The 24,490-nt window shown below is 35.0% G+C and overlaps 1 protein-coding gene across 3 annotated transcripts in view; it reads right to left on the reverse strand.

Annotated features, from left to right (window-relative positions):
* Positions 1-24,490, reverse strand: part of FAF1 (Fas associated factor 1) — a 529,666-nt gene that overhangs the window by 342,122 nt on the left and 163,054 nt on the right. For 2 of the 3 annotated variants that reach the window (XM_040470188.1, XM_040470189.1), the window contains exons 3-4: positions 23,273-23,319; positions 12,618-12,823 (exon numbers count right to left, since the gene is read on the reverse strand). In XM_040470188.1, the coding sequence (XP_040326122.1) occupies positions 12,618-12,823; positions 23,273-23,319 (253 nt within the window). The remainder of the gene's footprint in view (positions 1-12,617; positions 12,824-23,272; positions 23,320-24,490) is intronic. The other variant, XM_040470190.1, reaches the window with a different exon arrangement.

A 24,490-nucleotide genomic window follows, 5' to 3' on the forward strand; every position in this document is an offset into this window, starting at 1 on the left:
TTTAAGAGCTACTCTCTTGGCAAATTTCAAATATAAATAGAGCATTGTTAACTATAGTCCCCATACTTTATACATTATCCCCATACAGTATGTATTTTAATTTCCATACAACTTTGTGCAATGGTTAAATGAACTAAAGATGTTTAGCCTGAAAAAATGGAGTAAAAACAGTACTGTTTTTAATAGTTGAAGAATTATTAAGGGAGAAAATACATTTACCTTGTAAGCTCTGTCTGTAAAAGGAAAGTGAGGTCAAAGGAATGTTTCTGAAAGCAACACTACATTATATGTTAACTAACTTAAATTTAAATAAAATCTTGTAGTGGGGGTGCACCTGGGTGGCTCAGTTGGTTAAGGGTGTGATGCTTGATTTTGGCTCAGGTCATGATCTCACAGTTGGTAAATTCAAGGACCGCATCAGCATCTTTGCTAATACTGCAGAGCCAGCTTGGGAGTCTCCCTTTCTCTCTGCCCCTCCCCTGCTCATGATCTCTCTGTCTCTCTCTCTATCTCTCAAGAATAAATAAATATTAAAAATAATTAAATTTTGAAAAGATAAGTAAATAGAAAAAAGAAAAAAGGAATGCAGCTTATAGGTGGCAACTCAAAATAAGGAAAAAGAAATACATGCAACTGATACCTCTTTTTTTGCATGTGGTTGGTATATAAATGTTTATATTTATAAAACTTTAGACAGAGTTACTGAACAAATGAATTAATGCCTTAAAATTAACAAGCATTTCCATTGCTAAAAGTATTTAAACTCACAGTAGGTGACCCTAAGACAAAAATGTGGAAAAGACTGCTTAATTTGTGGCCATACAGACTAGACAATTTTTACAGATCCCTCCACACTCATTAATCTCCATAAACCAGTAAGTTGCTTATTCTCTTTTCTCAGTTCTCACATCTATAAAATGGGGATACAGGTTCTGGCTGTCTCAAGGTAATGTGAAAATAAGTAAGTCAAGGAGTATAAAAGGACAGAGGCAGGGACTAAGGTAGGATCAGGGGAGGGAAGGGCAGCATAAATCTGTCACTGGTGGAAAGGGAGCGAGGTTCTCCTGAAGTGAACTGTTCAACTAACTGAAGACCACAACCCCAACTCTATGCTAAAGACCGCGTATTCCTCATTATTCCTCCATATACATTATCATTCCTGCTTCTGTACTTTCCTTGCCTAGAATAAACTTACTTCCCCCGCCTAATGTGTCCACATAACAAATTTTGATTCATAATTCTTAATTCGGTCCTTCTCTGAAATCTTTCCTGACCACCCCCACAACCCTATCTATTCTCTTCCCATATCTCCAAGACACCAGCTAAAACTGAATATTCCTTTTCAATATCCTCATAGCACAATCTACATTCATAATAGAAATTACTTTATTGGGAAGATCATGAGTTCTAGATTCAGTCTAAGATTGAATTCGTGACTTAGGAATTCTCTGATCTTCAGTTTATTCATCTTTGAAACAGGGATAACAATGACTGCTTCACAGTATTGTTCAACTGTTGTATAGGAACCAAGTACACTAAGCATAGTGGCTGTTGTACAATAGGTAATGTGAGCATATGTACATGTGTGTATGTGTAAGAATAAATGAATGAGTGAATGAATGGATAGATGCCCTTTATTTCCATGTCTACTTCCCCCTCTTTATAGATATATAACATGGAGTCCTCTGGGATAATGACTCCCTTATTTTATGCACAGTCTGAAAACAGCATAACATTAAGTAAGCCCAAAGTAATCAATAAACATTTATAATACAATGATTCATTCTGATTAAACAAAAATCTTTTGGAATTTATGTCCTAATATTCAGCACTAATTGCTAAATATGAGACCTTGAGAAAGTAAAGTGCTATTTACTATTACAGCCATTACTGTGTGTTTTATTCCTTTAAACAGGAAAAAAAGTCATCTTAGAGTCTTTCAAAGGAAGATGATACAGAATTATCAGAGGGAGAAGAGACTGAAAGATAAATGGCACAAAATAAGATGCTAGAAAACATAAGTCTATGCTTCTTATCTTCATTGCTTTGCTTTGAACAAAATATGACATGAGTGATAAAAGTAGTTGAGGGAAAAATAATTTTAAATAAAGCTTAAAGACGCTTTATAAAATGGCAACTTTAAACTCTATACCAAACTGCTAACAGCAGGGACATAAGAATGAGAGAGAGGAAAAATATTCGTTTCTTTTTTATATACTTCTCTATTAAAATATTTTTTTTACTGAATAGAAGTTTTAGGAATGTGAAACTAGGTAAAAGAAACATTTCTAATGCATAAATGAGAATAAACTATGTACACGATGGCCCAGTCTGAGATGCTGCTTATTTATATATTAAAATAATTTTATAATTTGGGGAGTGTACAATTGTTGGCATAGAGGCAACAAATATCAGTTTGAAGACAGACCAAAGAACAGTGAGATTAATGTACGAAATTTGCAGACACCTCCCTCCCCCAAAGTACAAGCTATGATTAGTCCTCAGCATTTCATGCTCACAACATTTGTGTAAGACAAATATGATTGCTACTTTCTTTCCACATGCATTAATAACAATAAAAAATAACCACTTATACAGTGTTTATTATTCATAAAGAGTGGCTGAGCACACAGGGTAAAGGCATATGCCAAAAATTACATGGTTAATCTGAGTTACAGAGTCAAGACTGGAAACTAAATTCACAGATTCAAGAAAAAAACTGGTTTGAAATATCCTAAACTACTTTTTCAAGCTCAAAATGCACTTGCTAAATGTTTTAACTCTTTACATACTCAATCTTATTCATTTCAACTCAAATGCTATCCAACATAATAAAAGTAGTTTCAGGAAAGTAGATTAAAAACAGAAAAGAAAATGAGGCAAATGGTTAAACTAATTACAGACCTATTTTTCTATTTTCCATTCCAGAAATGAAACTAAGGCTCTGCTGAATAGGCCCAGCAAAAGTAAATTTTCTGGGAGCACTGATTCAACAAACTTTATTGAACAAATACCTGTATGTTAGGTTAAATCCTGTACTAATCTGCTATACATAAAACGAGACAATAATTCCCACCCTCAAGATCACACCATTTCACACTAGATAGTATTTTACAGAAGAACCAATGCTTTAAAATAATTCTTTAAATTTATTCAAAATAAGAAAACCCAGAAAGATTTTGTAACAAAACAAAACTGTAGAAACAAATAAATAAATAACACACTAAAAAATATTAACAAACTGATACAATTACCACTAGGTGTCACTCTGATATAAAGTTGTCAGCTGCCTTTAGGCTTGCTTTTATACATTGTTGAGTCTCCCTGGTAATAACCTGGAAAACTGCATCTTATTTACCATTTCTTTGCATTTTAACATTTATGCATACACAGAAAATTAGGATTTATACAATTCCTTAATAACAGTAAGTTGGTCCATATTTTTAAGTTTTCCTGTGGTATTTTAATATACATACAAATACATACATATGCTCATATATTGAGCCATTTATTTTCTCAACAGACTACTCTGTGCTAACCATTGTGCTTGGAGAATTTAGAGAAGAATAAGACCTAGTCTCTGAATAGTTTGAGAAGTTAATAGTCACAAGGGAAACTTGAAAAGAATAAGATATTTTAAAATCCATTTTGCAAGTATATATATTTTATGGTATCACACAAGATGAATCAACTACTATGTCCACGCAAATTAGGAAAGGCTTCATAAAGAAGAGATATTTACATGGAATATTAAAAGATGAGTATGAGTTGCCTAGAAAAACTAAAACAAGGAAGGGCAAATCAAACAGAATATAGGAAATAAGAAACCACTGAAAGATGTATAAGAAGATTTATATTCTAGAAAAATCATTATAGGGCAACTATGTAAAATATAGACTAGAGAAATAAAGGTAACAGAGATGATAAAAATAAAGGAAGGATTCAAGTGATATCACTGTAAAACTAATACAACTTAATCAGTCAAATGCAGTGAAAGAAGAAAAAAATCTTCCATCAAGTTCCAAACATCCCTGCATACAACTTCCACAGTGATGCACATCAACAAACTTAATGAACACAGAGAAGATGTGCAACATGATTCTTTGACTGGCATGCAATTCATAATAAAAGAATAACCATAATCCAAAACAAATTAAAAAAACTGGAATAGTTAGAAGAAGCAGGAGGTGTGTTGCACAATAACAATATGTGATATATATTTTGAGTCATATTTTATTTACAATATATTTGTAACTATCTTAATTGTATTTCTGTTTAAACAGAATGATTATTTGACTGTTTCCACTCTACCATACGTGGTCACAAGTCCGTTTTTAAAAGTGAATTATAAAGCCAACAGTTTTAACAAATGTGATCTCTGGAAATTCTATCATATGTTTTTGTAACATAACTTTAACACAGTTTCATAGATTATTCTCCAAATTAAGATAGAATTAAAGTGTAACATTAACATATCCAGACAAGATCCAGACAAGCCAGCATTTCTGATCACTATCTTTGAAATAAGTAGGGATATCACTCCCAGTGAGAGAACCAATGAAAAGGGTGGTTCAAGTGATCAAAATATCCTTTTACTTCCAACATATACCAAATATTCCATCAACCAAAAAAAAATCAGGTCATTTTCAAATGAGAGTGTTAACTACTCAGCCACATGCTACATAATAGCAGTTAAAATTTATTTAATAAAGGACTTTACAGTTTTTTTAACAGATAAAACACAGATAATTTTAAGTAAAAGTGTGATACAGTACTGAGTTCTTTCCCCTATAATAAATACATTCATCACTAAACTAAGAAAGTAAAAGCCTAGTAAAAAACCCTACATAAGGAGTTTCCTACTAATACACCATGGATACCTTACCAATATTACTGAAAATCTATAGGAACAATAAGGAGGGTCAATTCTGACAAATTTCTATTGTAAAAATAAATAAAACTATTTTGCAAATATCAATAAATGGGCCTTTGGCATTTTAAAACTACAAATTCATTTTAAATATCAAAACCCTAGAAACTTACTTAAAAAAAAAAAAAAAGAACCAAACAGACACCTGGGTAGCTCAGTAATTGAACATCCGACTCTTAGTTTCAGTTCAGGTCATGATCTCACAGTCGTGAGATCAAGTCCCATGTCAGATTCTCTTTCTTCCTCTCTCTCTGTCCCACTCCCTGCTCGTGCATGCATATGTGCACAAACTCTCTCAAAATAAATAAATAAGCTTTTTAAAAAACATATTTTGGAGCTGAAGAATATAATAACTGAATTGAAAAAGTCATTAAAAGGGCACAATAGACTTGATCAACCAGAAAAAAAAAATATGTGAACTTGAAGACAAGTCATTTGAAATTATCCAGTCAGAAGAGAAACAAGAAAAATGAAAAGAGAAAGAATGAAAAAAGCTTAGACAACTTATGGGAAACCATTAAAGGAGCAACACAGGCATTTATGGGAGTTGTAGAAAATAAGACAAAGGGTCAGAAGGCTTATTTGAAGAAATAATGGCTGAACAATTCCCAAATCTGGGGAAGGAAACAGACTTGCAGATTCATGAAGCACAAAGGATCCAAAAAATAATAAATCCTAAAAAGTTCATACCAAAAAACATTAAAATCAAATTGTCAAATTAAAGGACAAAAAGGAATCTGAAGGCAGCAAGTGAAAAAAGCTCATCACATAAAGGGAACTGCCCCCAGTATCAGCAGATTTCTCAACTGAAACTTTGCAGGACAGAAGGGAAGAGAATAATATATTAAAAGTGTGGAAAGAAAAAAACTGCCAAAAAAGAATACTGTATTTCCAGTAAAACTGTTCTTCATATATTAAAGAGAAATAATGACTTTTCCCAGCTAAAAGCTGAGAAAGTTCAACAGTAGACCTGCCTTATAAGAAATGCTAAAGAGAGTACTCCAGTTGTAACAAAAGTATACCAGATAGCAACACAGGAGTATAAAGCTCATTGTTAATGGTAAATATATAGACACTACAAAACACTCTACACAAGTACAGAATATTGTAATAATGGTAATTAATAACTTATTCTGGTATAGAAGTTAAAAGAAAAAGTATACAAAATATAACTATAAAATGTTAATGGTACTTAACATGCAAAGTTATAATTTGTGACATCGATAACAAAGGGAGGGAATAAAGAGTAGGTTTATGTATGACTTAAATTACCAGGTTAAAATAGATTATCAAAAATAGAAGATGTCTTATGTAAGCTCCATGATAACTACAAAGAAAACAACTACAGAAGATGCAAAGAAAACAGCTACAGAAGATACACAAAAGAAAATGGGGACAGGATCGAAGCATGATACTACCAAAAAAAAAAAAAAAATCGGGGCGCCTGGGTGGCCCAGTCAGTTAAGCCTCCGACTTCGGCTCAGGTCATGATCTCGCGGTCTGTGAGTTCGAGCCCCGCGTCGGGCTCTGTGCTGACAGCTCAGAGCCTGGAGCCTGTTTCAGATTCTGTGTCTCCCTCTCTCTCTCGTCCTCCCCCATTCATGCTCTGTCTCTCCCTGTCTCAAAAATAAATAAACGTTAAAAAAAAAATCAACAAACGAAAAGGAAGACAGCAAGAGAGAGAAAGACAGAACAAAAGCTACAAGACAGAAAGGATATAATCAACAAAATGGCAACAGTTAGGTCCTCCCCTATCAGTAATTAGTTTAAATGTAAACAACCAAAAGACATAGGCTAGTTGGATTAAAAAAACAAAATTCAACTACATGGTATCTACAAGAGACTCACTTGAGATTCATGGACACAGAGAATGAGCTTTCGTGAAAGGATGGAAAAAAATTCTATGCAAATGGTAACCAAAAAAGAGCATTGTGACCACACTTACATCAGACTAAATAGACTTTAAGTCAAAAACTGTCACAAGAGAGATAAGACATTATATAATGATAAAAGAGTCAATTCACATACAGGAAGATGTAACAATTATACACATATGCTCTCAACATCAAAGCACCCGATATATACGAAACAAACAATGACAGAGCTGAGGGGAGAAAGACACAACCACAATAATAGTAGAGGATTTCAATAATGGATACAATTTCTACACACAAGGTCAATAAGGAAACACAGGGCTTCAACACTAGACCAAATGGACCTAACAGACATATACAAAACATTACACTGAACAGCAGCAAAATTCCAAGCACACGTGGAGCATTCTTCAGGGTAGGTGACATGTCAGGTTATAAATGAATCTTAATAAATGTAAGAAGAAAGAAGCAGAAGAAAAACTGCTGTTGATTTTTAGTTTCATTATACTGTGATAGGAAAACATTCTCGGTACAATTTCAATCTTCTTATATCTGTTAAGACTTGTTTGTGACCTAACAGCATATCTATCCTGGAAAATTCACAGATGTATAGAAATAACTTAGGCCTGAACAACCAAAAGAGCAAAGAAAAAAATCGTAAGAGAAATTAGAAAATATCTTGAGACAAATGAAAACAAAAACACGACATACCAAAACTTTAGGGATGCAGGAAATGCCTACATTAAAAAAGAACAAAGATCTAATACACAACTTAATTTTACACCTCAAGTAACTATAAAAACAGAAACAAGCTAAGCCCAAAGTTAGAAGAAGGGAGGAAATAATAAAGATTAGAGCAAAAATGAAAAGAGAATAGAAAAACAATTTTAAAAAATCAGCAAAACTAAGAGTTGAGGCTTGAAAAGATCAAGAAAAAAATGGACAAACTTTTACCCTAAACTAAGAAAAATAAGAAAGACTCAAGTAAAACCAGAAAGGAAAAAGTAGACATTACAACTGATGCTGCAGAGATAAATACAGAGACTACTATAAATAATTATATGCCAACAAATGGGATAGCCTAGTAAAATGGGTAAATTCATAGAAACATATAAACTACAAAGACTGAATCACAAAGAAATAGAAAATCCAAACAAATCTATAACTAGTAAAGAGTAATCAGTAATTTAAAAAATCAGTAACTAGTAAAGAGTAATCAAAAAAAAAAAATCAAAATCAGGGCACCTGGATGGTTCAGTCAGTTAAGTGTCCTACTTCGGCTCAGGTCATGATCCACAGCTTGGGGGTTCAAGCTCCACGTTGGACTCTGTGCTGACAGCTCAGAGCCTGGAGCCTGCTTCAGATTCTGTGTCTCTGTCTCTCTCTGCCCCTCCCCTAATTTCTCTCTCTCCCTCTCTCTCTCTCTCTCTCTTTCTCTCCCTCCCTCCCTCCCTCCCTCTCTTTGCCCCTCTCCTGCTTGCTCTCTCTCTCTCTCTCTCTCAAAAATAAACATTAAAAGAAAAAAAATTAATCAAAATCAGTAATCAAAAACCAACAAAGAAAAATTCAGCACCAGATGGTTTCATTGGAGAATTCTACCAAACATCTGAAGAAAAATTAACCTCACTCTTTTCAAACTCATCCCAAAAATTAAGGCAGAGAGAACGCTTCTGAATTCATTTTATGAAGCCAACATTACCCTGATGCCAAAGCCAAACACAGACACTACAAAAACAAGAACAAAAACTATTACCCAATATCCCTGATGAATATAGATGTAAAAATCCTCTACAAAATATTAGAAAACCAAATTCAACAGCACATTAGAAAGATCATACACCATAACCAAATGAAATTTATGCATGTGATACAAGGATGGTTCGACATATGGAAATCAATGTGATATATACCATATTAATGAAATGAAGAGAAAAATATTACACAATCATCTTAAAATATGCAGAAAAAGCATTTGACAAAATTCTCCAGCATTTCATGATAAAAATACTCAAACTAGAAACAGAAGAAAATTATTGCAACATAATAAAGGCCATATATGAAATATCCACAGCTAGTATCATACTGAATGGTGAAAACTAAAAACTTTTCCTCTAAAGATCATGAACAATTCAAGAATGCCTACTGTTGCCACTTCTATACCACACAGTATCTGAAGTCCTAGCCAGAATGATTAGACAATAAAAAGAAATAAAAGGGATCCAAATCAGAAAGCAAGAAATAGAATTATCTATGTTTCCAGATGATATTATATGTAGAACACCCTAAAGATCCTATTAAAAAAAAAAAAAAAAACCTGCTAGACCTAATAAACAAATTTGGCAATGTTGCAGGAATACAAAATTTACATACAAAAACTAGTTATATTTCATACACTAACAACAAATAATCTAATAAGGAAACTAATAAAACTATCTCATTTACAGTAGCATCAAAAAGAATTACATACACAGGAATAAATTTAGCCAAAGAGACAAAAGACTTGCACAATGAAAACTACAAAACAATGCTAAAAGAAAGTAAAGATGAAACAAATGAAAAGACATCACATGTTCATGGACTGAAAGACTTATTAATATTGTTAAAATAACCATACTACTCATAGCAACCTACAGATTCAATGTGATCCCTAACAAAATCCCAATGGCATTTTTGCCGAAAACAATGTTAAAATTCATATGGAACCACAAAGGACCCTATGTAGCCAAAACAATCTTGAGAAAGAAGAATAAAGCTGGGGGCCTTATATTTCCTGACTTCAAAACATTTTACAAAGTAATCAAGACAGTATGGTACTGGCCTAGAGACAAACATATTGACCAATGGAACAGGTAGCAACCCCAGAAATTAATCTATACATATATGTCAAATGATTTGATAAGAGTGCCAAGTCTACACAATCGGGAAAAGTTAGTCTCTTTAACAAACAGTGTAGGGAAAACTGGATATCCATGTGTGAAAGAGTGAAATTGGACCTTTATCTTATTCCATGCACAAAAGCTAACTCAAAATGGGGAGGTAGGCAGGCATGGGCTAGTGGGTAAGGAGTATTAAGGAGGGCACACGTTGTGGTGAGCATTCGCTATTATATGTAAATGATGAACCACTAAATTCTACTCCTGAAACCAATATTACACTAGATGTTAACTAACTAGAATTTAAATAAAATTTTGAAAAAAAAAAAAACCACAGACTTAAACATAAGATCTGAAACTATAAGACTCATAGAAGAAAATATAAAGCAAAAGCTTCATTAACATTGGTCTTGGCAATGATTTCATGGATATAACACAGAAGCATAGACAACAAAAGTAAAAATAGACAAGTGGGACTAGATTAAACAAAAAACTGTGCAGCAAAGGAAACAATGAGTATAAATATAAAGGCAACCTACAAAATTGGAGAAAATATTTCTAAAGCATATATCTGATAAGGGGTTAATATTCAAAATATATAAAGAAATCCTACAATCCAACAGCAAAAAAGTAATAACCTGATTTAAAGATGGGCAAAGGCCTTGAATAGGTATTTCTCCAAAGAAAACATACAAATTACCAACAGGTATATGAGAAGATGTTCAACATCACTAATCACCATGGAAATCCAAACCCAAACCACAATGAGATATCACTTCATACCTGTTAAGATGGCCATTATAAAACAAAAACAAAGCAGAAAATAGCAAGTGTTGGCAAGGATATGGAGAAATTGGAACCCTTGTTCATTATGGGAGTGTAAAATGGTGTGGCCATTATGAAAAAACTAACAATGGTGGAGCCATTATGATAAAAGTATGAACATTCCTCAGAAAATTAAAAATAGAACCACACATGATCCAGCAATCCCACTTTTGGGTATTTACCCAAAAGAATTAAAAGCAAAATCTTGAGAGATATTTGCAATCTCTTGTAGCATTATTCACAATATCCAAGAGGCGAAAACAACCTAAATGTCCACAGATGGGCAAATGGATAAAGAAAATGTGGAATATACATACAATGGAATATTCTTCATCATTAAAAAAAGAAGAAAATCCTGTAATTTGCTACAATATAGACGAAACTTGAGGATATCATACTAAGTGAAATGAGCCAGACACAGAAAGACAAATACTGTATGATTCCACTTCTAGAATAGATTTAAAGTATTCAAAGTAATCTAAGCAGAAAGTTGAATGATGGTTGCCAGGGGCTGGTAGAAGGGGAAAATGGGGAGTTGCCAGTCATTGGATACAAAGTTTCAATTATTCAAGATGAAAAAGTTCTGCTTTCTCAAGATATGCTGTACAACAATGTACATATAGTTAACAAAACTATATTGTACATTTAAAAATTTAAGAGGATAGATATATTATGCACTTTACCACAATTTGGGAGCAGGGGAAGGAATCTATAGGAGAATACTGGGGGCATGGGAATGAGTATGGGAAGAAATAGATGGACTAGGAAAGAAATCTGGGCAGAAGAAGGTATGTGTACAAAGGATCTAATAACCTATTCAAGGAACTGAAACAAGTCCATAAGAACTTAGGCATGGTGAGCAAGGACAAAAGTGGTAACAGATGAAAATTAGAAATGGAACAGGGGCCTGATCAAGCAGAGACTTAACAGGCCATGGTAAAAAGACTTTAATTTTATCCTAAACCAATGGGAAGTCTCTAAATGGCTTTAAGTAAGGGAATAACAATCTGATTAGTGTTTGAGAATGACCAATCTTTTAACAGTTTAGCTTTTTCTCTGTAGTGTACTTCAATTAATAAAATTAAATACAATTAGGAAAGATCTCCCTAAAAAAGAACAAAGGCAAAATTTCAGAAAGATTTGGAATTTAGATTTTAGGCAAAACTACAGTAATGGGTCAAATAATCTGAATCAAACGTGAATTCAACAGTTTCTCTGTAGAAATTTGGCAAAATCTGTCCAACAATGGCACACATACACTTTAAGTTTCCTTTGAAAAGCTGGCAGGGAGAAGGGTATTATGTCTTATTTCTGATTTCTCATTAACCATAACATGAAAAATGAATGGATTTCAGCTATAAAGTCCAATACACAATATACTTAAAGTTCGATTTGCATCTGCCCTAAAAGAACATCTTACACTATTTCATATAAGTGGAACAAAAAAATTATTCTCAAACTTGCCTCAATATCAACACAGTGGTTTTTTTTTTTTATTTTTTTTAACGTTTTATTCATTTTTGAGACAGAGAGAGACAGAGCATGAATGGGGGAAGGTCAGAGAGAGAGGGAGACACAGAATCCGAAACAGGCTCCAGGCTCTGAGCCGTCAGCACAGAGCCCGACGCGGGGCTCGAACCCACAGACCGCGAGATCATGACCCGAGCCAAAGTCGGCCGCCCAACAGACTGAGCCACCCAGGCGCCCCACAACACAGTGTTTTAAAAATGCAGCATAATTGGGGCGCCTGGGTGGCGCAGTCGGTTGAGCATCTGACTTCAGCCAGGTCACGATCTCGCGGTCCGTGAGTTCGAGCCCCGCGTCAGGCTCTGGGCTGATGGCTCGGAGCCTGGAGCCTGTTTCCGATTCTGTGTCTCCCTCTCTCTCTCTGCCCCTCCCCCGTTCATGCTCTGTCTCTCTCTGTCCCAAAAATAAATAAAAACGTTGAAAAAAAAAATTTAAAAAAAATGCAGCATAATTATCTGTATGGAAAATATCAGTTTCAATTTGCTCTCTCTCCCTTCTTATTGGCCGTCAACTCAAAAGAAAAGGATATAAATGAAATATTTACCTAAGAAATTATTTATGAAGGCTTTATGTTAGGAAAAACCTTACCAACAGTACAGCTGTCTTCAAGTACCACATCAACATTTCTGTCTCTGTACTCAACCCTGAAGTCCAACATCCGAGGTTGCCTTTCTACAATTTGCCTAGATGGCATTACAGGTCGAAATGCTGAAGAAGAAGAGGGAGCGGGAGCTGAAGCTGGGTGACTTGTTGGATCAAATGCAGGTCCTGGTATGGTCTCACCTCCATAGTCACTGAAATGTTGACATAAAAAGGATTATCATCAACCAAATCATTACAAATTACCACTAAGGATCCATTTCCATTCCTGGCTAGTGTTGATCTTCCTATCTTATGTTGTACTTCCTCCATAAAATCTTTCCTAGTGACTGAAGGCCACATTATTCTCCCTCCCATCCTTGACTTTCTATGTCTATTAACAGTATCATACATATCATTTAGCATTTAATCAGGTTTTTGCCTCGTTGTTAATAATGTTAGTAAAACATTATTTTAGTTTCTATGAATTAAGAACAGTGTCTTCATTCACTTTCATTTATTCACTGAAGCACATTATTTAATTCATTAACTCTACTTTCCACAAAACTATTTCATAACTTTACCATCCTTAAACTTCCATTCTCCCTATCACACTCCTCAGTCTTTTTAAACTTTTTTTTAAGTTTATTTATTTATTTTGAGAGAGAGACAGCACGAGTTGGGAAGGCAGTGACAGAGAAGGAGAAAGAGAAACCCAGGCAGGCTCTGTGCTGCCAGAGCAGAGCCCGACCCAGGGTTCAAACTCACAAACCGTGAGATCAGGACCTAAGCCAAAACCAAGAGACAGATATTTAATGAACTGAGGCACCCAGGTGCCCTGCACTCCTCAATCTTAAAAGATGATTTTTTTCCTACTGTGCAGAGAAAACGGATGCATGCCATCAAGAGGAAATTCCTTTACCTTTCTGATATCAAATCCACAAACTACCCATCATATGTACTCTTTTTTTTCTATAAAACAGAGGAGACATCATTCTATCTATACAAAATCTAAAACCATCTTCTAATAGCTTTGCATTATGGATTATGCTTTTCCTTTCTAGTATCTTCAACATCTCCTCTTCTGGATTCTTCTCAATAACATTTAAACACGTTCAAGTCTTAAAAATAAAATCTTTGCTCTGCCCACTTAATAGTTATCTCATTTGTAAAATGGGAAAATTAATTATATTTGCAGGGATTAAATCAGGTAAACATATGAAAAGCTTAGCACAATGCCTGGTGTCTAGTAAGATCTCAAACCTCAAACTCCATATATCCAAAGTTTAACTCCTTAATGTCTCCCCAAGCCTGATCCTCCTTCCATTATTCCTCACGTTAGCCACCCAACCAGAAACTCCTGGCATTATCCTTGACACCATGTTAAGTCATAAGTCATCCACCTTTCCCCTCTGAAGCTGACACCCTGGGGCAAGTCACAAGCACCTCATGTATGGTTTGATGCAAAAGCCTAATGTCTATGTACCCCTTGCTCCCTTGCATGTCATTCCAGATCACCACTAAAATGAAATTAAAGACAGAAATGTCTTAATATCATTTTTCTTCGATACTCCCCTCTGGTCTTTATACAGAGCTAAAGAGGCATATAAAGTCCCTGTATGATCCATATCCTATCTACCTTCCCATCCTTAGCTTGCTATGCTATCTTCATCTCTCTATGCCAATAGCCACAACAGCCTTTTATTTCTTCCATCTTACCTTGATCCTTCCCATTTCATGGGGGAACACACACTATTCCTTCTAAGAATATTCTTCCCATCTCATCCCTATATTCCATCTTTCTTCTAGTTAATTATATTCATACATATCTCAGATTGAACATTTTTCAACTCAGAGCATGTTTCACTACCTTAGACTGGTTCTAATTCCTCACCACCAACAATTATAATTGGTATTAATCATTTGACATTTAAGACCCCCGTAGAATATAAGTTCCACAAGGGCAAAGTTCCCATTGGTGTTTTTAATGGCCATATTTTCTGCCTAGAGCTCAAGAATTCACAGAGAAGGTACTTAAATATTTAACAAATAAGTAAAGAAATAATTATTAAATGATTTGGTTTTTCTCTCACTTAATTTATCATATATAGCCACTTTTTCCCCCATTGCTGGGAGGAATAGGAAAGAAGGGAATATAAGGAATGCTTCCATTGATACATTATTGTATATATGTTCCACCACTAAAACTACAAGCTCACAAGCTCTATTCTAAAACATCTTTTTTCTTACCCTAAATTTGAGGAAAAACAATGGACTGGCAACCTGAACAGGACCAAGAATGACTAAAAACACACATATAAGCAGTATTCATTCAAGTCAGGAAAAAAAAAATTACATTTACTTCACACTATTGCTTTGATTAGTGTTAACCAAATTTATATTACAAAATTGATTTAGTGAGTTGTGTGATCAGTCTTTTAAAGAACAGGATAGGAAACAAATTATCAGCATGTGGCACTTAATAGTTAGGACCAAGTATTGGTTCCTAAACTTTTTGATTCTGATACAAATTTGCATATGTGTGTTTTGGATTCCAAGCATTCCTCATTGTAGGTCCTGGCCAAAAAAGTGTGATCTCAGAGTTAAGATACTCTAGTAATCACTGATGCAAATACAAAACCCAAAACTCCCAGCTGTTAAGCTCAAGGAAAGTAATCTTAGAAGGAAGACATGGAAAAGAAAATGACCAAAGCAGGAAAGACTATAACTGTTGGAATTCAAATTGAGCTCCTAAATATCTATGAACAGAATGTTGTGTAAGGTTACTTAGTATCTCTAAATTTTGTCACAACTTCTCAGAACCTCGGAAAAATAGCTGAAGTTAATAGGCTGGCCACTGACTTACTGTTTGCTTAACTCCAAATTCATTCTTCTTTTAAATATTTTTTTTTAATGTTTATTTTTGACAGAGAAAGAGAGTGCGAGCAGGGGAGGGACAGAGACAGAGGGAGACAAAGAATTCAAAGTAGGCTCCACGCTGTCAGTGCAAAGCCCAACATGGGGCTCAAACCCCAACATGGAGCTCAAACCCACAAACCATGAGATCACTATCTGAGCTGAAACCAAGAGTCGGGAAGCTGATTGAGCTACCCAGGCACCCCCAAATTCATTCTTCTGTAGTCTATACTGTGATGCTGGTGCTAGCATTCTCCAAAATTCTATTTATTTTGGCATATGTTTCCCTAATAGATTCTGCATATAGGGGATACTAGCTAGGGATTATTTGTGAGGAGAGAAGGAAAGACTTCCTTCTTCCTGTTTGCATATATTTCTATCAGTACCATCCTGTAGCTTTCAGTCTCCTGCTTTTTTCGGCATTCACATAACCAGTTTCTTGACATCTCCTCAGATACCAGTAGCAGCTAAACAGTATGCATTCCACAGTGGCCTAATCCTCACTCGGATCCAAGGGGCTCCTCTGAGCTTCAAAGTTCTGTTAATCCCTTTGACCTAGACCTAAGAGTGCTGACTTCCTGAAGCAGTTATTATATCAAAGTTTTTTCAGTTTACTTTTTTACTGTTCCACACCTGTGTAACCAATCCTACATTAAATTCCCTTTGTTGAAATACCCATTTCTTTTTTGATAATGGAGGCATCACAGGAAACAAAATTCAGGAATTGGCTTGATTATGTCCTTGACCTTCAATACACTGCTGAGCTCCTTGCCAATGGAAAATGAGATGCTAGTGATCCAAGTCATGCACTGGCATAATGATTAATTACATTATCACTTACAGTTCATTATGATCACATGCCTATTAAAACAAGTGCCTAAGGGGACCAAATGGCTATTGCACGTGGCCATTATGATAGTAATGACAATAAAGACTAGGAGCTGGCTGCTTCTGAATCTAATGGAAAGCTTAACAGAAGAAAATGACACACTTAGGGTTATTAACTTTCAGTTCAAGCCATGAGAAGAAAGCTATAGAACTTCTGAAGTAGCACTTTCTTATTTCCTATAACCACAGGTATGATCCTGCTGAGAATCACACACAAAATTTAATTTTGCAGCTTGCATAATTATAGTGAAAGTTGAATATATATACTTCCTAAATCTCTTCTGTGAAAATTACAGCACAGTTTTCAAAGGAGTGGGATCCTAAAATATGGAATGGAGATACCCAAATGGGTTCAGATGAAGGTTACAATCTTGAATCCATGGTGTCCTTCTGAACCTCTTTTGTAAGCAGAGACATGACTAAAGTTAGCCTCCTCTTGTTGAAAACTAGTAATGATCTTACTTGAGACCATTGCCTTGAAAAGGGATGCCTATTCTCAAAACCTACCCCCACCATTCCTTCTTGCCTCTAAAATCAAATTGAGGTAGGCTCCAAGAAAGTAAGCACAATGTTTTAACTGAGCGAGGGCTTAAATCCAAAAATAATTATAAAATTTTGATAAATTATATCAGTAAAAACCTAGGGAACAGGCAAGGAAATCAATTTGAAGCGAATTTGACCAAAAGAGTTTGGGTAGGGCCAAATATAACATGTTTGCTTAAGCAGCTCTAAGTACCTCTAATAGTTTGCTTGTTGACTGAAACTTAAGTCCCAAAGGAGTCTACATTTAATAAGGATGAAATGCCCAAACTTTCCTGGCAAAATGTAGAAGAAATTCAGATGCTTAGAAAAATAAAGCTTAAGTGGATTACCATGTACAGTCTGAACATACATATATCTTCCTAGTACATCACCCATGAGGTCCCAGAGGACGAGGACATTGCACTAAAGCATTCAGAAATACATTTATTTGTAAAAGTGTCTGCCTTCTTAAAAAAAACTGTAGAGGCTGTCTTCTGTGGATTGGGAATGACATGGGGAGATGAAACCACTGAATAAGCCTCCCTAATGGGCATGATGAGATGCCAGAGTGTTGAGGTCAAATGGCAGAATTTAGTAAGAAGAAGGTGGGAACAATTATGTTAACAGACAACAGAGACAAAATGCAGCAATCAGAAGATTTCAACCTCCAGAGATCTTTAGAAGTATTTAACTGAACATGATTATATCTAAGGAACAAAATTAAAAGTCAGCCAACTAAAATATTACTTGATCTAAAAACATGAGAAACCCTAGACCTGGTAGCCTAAAACCTGAGGTCCATAACCACAAAGGAGAGTCATAGTCACTCTCAGTTTCCAAACACAAGTTGTTTCACAAAGCCCCTGATCCCCACAAAGACAATGCAACAGGACCACACATATATATTGTAAATTTTCCTCTAAGACTTTACCTAAGAGACCTGCAGCCTTCAACTAGAGTGCCTGTGTACCAATAAAAGGAAAATATCTAAATCTTTAGGGGATTACTAGATGTTAACTCTAAACTGATACTAATTCCTAGGGATATAAAAGTGGAAGATTATGATGGTAAATCAAGTTTTGGCCCAAGTCCACTCATACTATATTCAAACAATCTGTCAACCTATCATGCAATTTCTTCTCCAGATTCTGAAAGTATAATTGAAAGAGACACCTTCAGTAACTGGCAGACATCCCATATTGGCTTCCTGATCCATGGAGTTAGGGTTACTACATAGGAAGGGATAACAGGAGGAAACTGATCTTTTTCTCTATATTAATTTGCAATTACCAAGACAAGCATTTTATTTTTACCCAGAAGGGTAAACAATATACCTTCACTGCCTTTTCTAAAAGATTATGTAAACTCTCTCTAGCATAATAATCTAGTCTAGAGAGATCTTGATCACCAAGCATTCCACAAAACAACATTACGTTGATAACAATGTGAACTGATCCTGAAGAACAATAGTAGCAAGCACTGAGATGCTTTGTCTTATCAAATTAGAAGATACATGCCTCAAAAATGCAGGATCTCACCACCTTGGTGAAGTTTCTGGGGTTCAGTGGCCATAAACAAGTCAGGGTAAAAGGCAGTTGCTGTATCTTGCACTTCCCATCAATAATAAGAGATAACTAAGTTAACAGAGGAAGGAAAGATTTAGACTGGGAAAAGAAAAGATGGTTGTGTATACATGCTCACACCAACCAAAAACAAACTGCTAAAGCATAACAGCCTCCAAACAAAGATACCCCAAAAAGATAGCAGTGAAAGAAAAGCCTCCCAGTGGGGAGAACTTGATATTGTACCACAGGTTGACCTTTTCATTTAGAAAGAGAGATTGCCTGTGGTACAAATCTATACTGAATCACAAGCAATAGCTTATAGGTTGGCCAGCTGATCAGGACTTGGAAAGAATAAAACAAAATTAGGTGACAAGGAAGTCTGGGCGGAATTTATGAAAATGGATCTTTTAGAATGGACAGAATGTAAATATATGTTTTAGGGGAATGTTGCCTATAGGCTATCCGCTGGGGAAAAAAGGCTCTCAGTGTGGCGTAAGATAACAATGTTCTATTGTTGTGAGTCAGCTTTTTCCCTTACTACCCTAGGACTGTTCAATGCATTAATGTATAATGTAGTCATGCCAAAAGGAGGGAGGTTAGAGCACAATATCAACTTCCCCTTACCAAGTCTGAATCTGGCTACGGAAACTACTGAGTGTCTAAACTGCTACCAACAGAGACTAATACTGAGCCCCTAATATGGCATCATTCCTTAGGGATCTGGTAATGGATCATTTCTATCATGGAGGAGGAAACAATCTGTTCTCACTTAAAAAGACACTTTTCTGGATATGAAATTGACTTCCCTGATGTAATGATTCTGCCAGTAGCAACATTCATGTATTGAGGAAATGCTTATTGATCTATGGCTTCCCCTTGTTCTAAACAAGGAACTCATTTCACAGCAAAAGAGGTATAGTGCTGGTATCATTCATATATCCTGTTACCCTGAAGCACCTAGCTTGTCAAAACAGTGGAATGTCCTGCTGAAGACAGTTATGGCACAGGTTGGGAGACAACATACTCAAAGCTTGAGGCTCCACATTAAAGGATGTGGTGTATGCTTTATATCAGTGACCAAAACCATGATGTTTCTCATACTACCAGAAAACATGGGTATGAGAATTAAGCAGTGGTAGTGGTTCCTTTTATTATGCCTAACAACTTAACAGAATTTTTGTTTCCTGCTACTTTAGGCTCTGGTGGTTCAGAGATCACAGTTCCCAAAAAATGTAATGTTTCCACAATACTTTCGCAGAATTAGAACCTGAGAATGCCACTTGGCAGTTCTGTACTCCTCAGACTATTGAATCAACTAGCAAATGAAGGGATACTAAGTGAGGTGAAAGGTCCTGATTACCAAACTGGATTGCTGCTCTACAATGGACTATTTTCTGGTCTTCTCTAGGTTCCCTCAATGAGTTAAATAATAGACAAAGAAACATACAATATATCTGCCTCGGTCAAAAAATAAATATGAGTTGATAAACACCATCCTTAGTCAATGAGGAAAATTACACTACTGGTTCATAAAATTTTTAGGAAACAGGGGCGCCTGGGTGGCTCAGTTGGTTAAGCATCCAACTTCAGCTCAGGTTATGATCTTGCAGTCTGTGAGTTTGAGCCCCATGTTCACCTCTGTGTTGACAGCTCAGAGCCTGAGGCCTGCTTCAGATTCTGTTTCTCCCTCTCTCTCTGCTCCTCCCCTGGTCATCCTCTGTCTCCCTCTCTCTCAAAAATAAATAAACATTAAAAAAAACTTTTTTTTAATTTTTAGAAGACATAGCATGTGCTGTCTACTAACATGAGTAATTCATTAGCTCTTCCTTCTAACAATAACTGCCTGGAAAAATAATGTTTAAAAAGTTTCTGGACAATATGCTAAATAAATATTATACCAAGATGTAGTAAATAAACATGCACACATTTGATGTTTTATGATTAAATTGTTTACATTTATGACAGCATAAGTTACACAGTTTATAAACATATGGTATTAGTAGTATATTGTCTAGTGAAATAAGCCTTGGAGGATGAGGCAGAAGACTTGCTTATATTCCTGACTCTATCAACATCATGCTATATCATCTGGGCCAAGTCATTTCATGCCTTATCCTACCTATAAAACGAGGGATAGTAACATCTTTGCTTTGCTTACAACTAAAATAGTCGTAATTGCCTTTGCTTGCTTACAACTAAAATAGTAACTGTATTAACAAAGCTGTGGGATAAAGACCTTACACACGTGTATAAATTCCAACTTTTTTACCCAAAGGAAAAAATCTTAAAACAAAGGTGTGACATTGTCTAGTTTACTGAGTAAATTTACCTGAGTAAATTTATGTCAACTCTCTACCCTTCAGTTTCCTCATCTATGAAATATGAACACTTATCTCTTGAGGGTTATAGTAAGTATTAAATGATGAAATATATGTCAATTACCTGACACAGTGCCTTAAGCATTAGGAAAATGTTAATTTCTTTGCTTTGAACTTTATGGGTACATTAAAAACCATATTCCCACTTTTGAATTCATACAAATATCTGATTTCAAGAAAAGCTATAAAGCACAGGGATTGGGCTGTTCTCCTTCCAAAAGTAATTCATATTAAAAAAATATTTTTGGTAGCTCTTTCCTCCGTTGAGGTATGAACTGACAAGTTAAGAGTCAGCTGTATTCACAGACTATATTCAATTTTACTATAAAAGTCAAATAAACAAAAATCCTTTTAACTACCTACATATACCATTCTTACTACTGTGTCTTCCACTTTCAGTGTTAAGTAAATGAGAAACTAACATTTTCTTTTCCTTTGGTCAATAGATCTACAAAAGGAATTTTCAGTTATGTCAAGTCCACACTGATTTCAAAGCTGAAGAAAAAGGTTAGGAAGGGAAAGAGTTGAAGACTATTACTAGATACAACTGATTTTCTTCTGTGCACATAAATCATTGCTTTAACAAGCAAACAAAATAAACAAAACCCACTCTGATAAAAGTTAAACCTCAAATATTACAGTAACCTCATTAGAAGTCAATTTAGTGCTGTATCTTTACTTATATTAAGCAAAAACTATCATCTTTGACAGGAGAGGTGGAATGTTTCCAGGGATGAAGGAATTTCTACAGTTCACCCATAGCATAATACTGTTAATGTTAAGATATATCCAATATGTACTCAGAACCCAGCAGCTGAATCCACAAGGGTTTAGCAAGCAAAAATTTTGGCACAAAAAGTGGAATAACATTTACTCAAGAATAAAACTGGAGCCATATTTAGCAGTCTAAACCTTTTTAAACCAAAGCGGGGGGAAAAAAAAAAGATCATGAAGGTTCCTGTAATCACCTGGTTTGCTTTCTAGACAAGGGTTTCAATAAAACTAAATGCTTTTGAACCAAAAAAGAAATAAAGGAAAAAAGAAAAAAAAAAGAAGAAAAGAGTAAACAAAAAAATTTTGGTACAGACTCTGGAAATCAGCCACATTTACTCTGGATGGAAAGTCTTTCTCACAGTTTTTTTTGTGTTTTTGTTTTTGTTTCTTTTAGGGAACAGGTCTGTAATCACTAAGGATAGTATTGGTACCAAACAAAATTTGCTTCCTTTCTAAATATAGACAATTTCCTATAAAGTACAGCACATTTTGCAATTCATGGTGAATTTTTTGACAGTTTTGCAACAGCACTTTTCTTTCTCTTCAAAACAACCTCATTCCTAGTCTGCTGTTTCTGTTTGCCTCATCTGCACTTAGCAGATCATGCTTCAGTGACTTAGAAATCCCAGCCACCAAAATTCAAGCCAAAGTTTGAATGGGGGATGGGGGGAAATCAAGTAATTAAACTACACTTGGAAGGGAGAATGGTTTTACCTCCTATGACTTTATAAGTGTCCTCTTTTAATCCAAACCAGAGTCTCCAATTTTAAGGAAAGAAAACTTAAGAAAAGTTACTTCTAATTTAAGGAATTATTATTTTGTAACTTAGAGTTCTCTTGGCATCATCTTCCAATTTTACCTCCCGGCAATGACACAAAACCATGAAGACCATTCCACATGTTAACAATGGATTCTTCAGATGAAATAGTTCAATGTTCTAGGAAGTTTCATCAATTAAGAACTTACTGAAATTGTTGCAAGTTATCATATACTTAATTTAGAAAACAAAAGTGAGTGGGAAAAAGAATGTAGTAAACTGGTTGGAGACAAAGGCTGAATTGGTAGATGATAACCATGTTTTAGAGCTGCTGAGATTCAGTTCTTTCCACTTTATGAATTAGAATATGACCTTGAAAAGCTTTCTTTCTTCCTTTCTTTTTTATTTTAGAGACAGAAAAAGACAAACAGTGTGCAGGCAAGCAGGGGAGAGGTGCAGAGGGAAAGAGTGAGAGGATCTCAAGCAGGCTCCACACTCAGTGCAGAACTTGACACGTGGCTCGATCCCACAACCTTGGGATCATGACCTGAGCTGAAATCAATAGTCAGACACTCAACCGAATGAGCCACCCAGGCACCCGAAAAGCTTTCCTAAAAATAAAATAAAACCAGCTTTAAAAATAGTACCACCCATTCTGAAATAACATAATACAGTTAAAAGCTACAGACTTTAGGAAATTGATATAATAAAAATGTCTGTAAGAACAGTAACAATATTAATGAGCTTCTACACCAAAGAATGCTGTATCAAATGGTCTATCAAAAAGTGAAACAAAAAGATTAACAATTGTCTCTTTTTGCTTTGCTAAATTCTCATCCTATCATTAAGCACCTTATAACATACCTTTGTAGAATGCCATTTTCCTGGGGTATTACACCATTGATAGCTGCCTGCAAACAAAAAACAGAGAAGCCCATTTAACAAAAAAAAAAAAAAAAAAAAACCAAAAAACAAAAAAACAAAAGAACAAAAACAAAAAAACAGAAAAACAAAAAACAAAAACAAAAACAGAAAAATGCTCAGAGATGGGGTGGGGTGGAGAAGACTGTACAGGAAAATAAGTGTAATTTTGGAAAATAAACTGTAAACAAATACTAAATGTTTCCCTAGTAATACAAAATATTCTCTAAAATGTTTCTCTACTTGCTATAATAAAACCGTATTTTAAGAAAAAAAATGCATTTGGCATATAATATACCCAAATCTTGAGTCATAAAAAGCTTAGTTCCAGTCTTCATTCAAGCAAAACACCCACAAAACCAATGTTTAAGAATGTCAGAACAAGTAAAATCAGTACCATAAAGTAATATTTTTAACATTATTTCCTTCTTCAGATTAAGATATAAAATCACAAATGAAAAATTCCAGTAAGAATTTTAGAATTAGCTCAGAAATTAAATTCACTCTTTCATGTTATAATTATAAATCTTCATAAAAAGACCATCTAGAAGGAAAAAACGTAGAGGCATAAATTCTTTGATAAACACAATACCACAATTGTACTAGGTTATAAAATGAGGCAGGAGCATCACTGGGAAGTTTCCATAAAACATTCCTGAAGTTGGTCTCTATCCTAACAAGTCACCAATTACTCAGAACATAGCACAGAGGTGACATGATACGGACGTTTTTGCAGACTACTAAGCAAACAGGCTGCTACATCCTGGATTGTCACTACAGGTAATAGAGAAGATTCACTGGAGGAAAAACTTTGCATTTCCAACTCTGCCTCTACATCATAACAACTTCTTCCCTCTCCATGCCCATCCAAGTCCACATCAAAATGAAAAAACAAACAAACAAAAAACCTAACACTTCAATGCTTTATCAGCTGCCTGAAAATCATCTCCAAAAAGGAGTTTGTGTATTTGGTGAAACATTAATCTAAATATTTGCCAGAAGTGGGTCAAGTTTACAATGTTATTCTGTAGAATGGAAACAGAGTAGAGTGTAAGGTACTTCCTATCAATTTTGAGAGTTGTAATGCTCCACTGGCAAAAAACAAAGAAAGAAAGAAAGAAAGAAAGAAAGAAAGAAAGAAAGAAAGAAAGAAAGAAAGAA

The sequence above is a fragment of the Herpailurus yagouaroundi genome, unplaced genomic scaffold, assembly GCF_014898765.1.
Source record: "Herpailurus yagouaroundi ecotype Mexico unplaced genomic scaffold, PumYag 77, whole genome shotgun sequence".
NCBI lineage: Eukaryota > Metazoa > Chordata > Mammalia > Carnivora > Felidae > Herpailurus > Herpailurus yagouaroundi.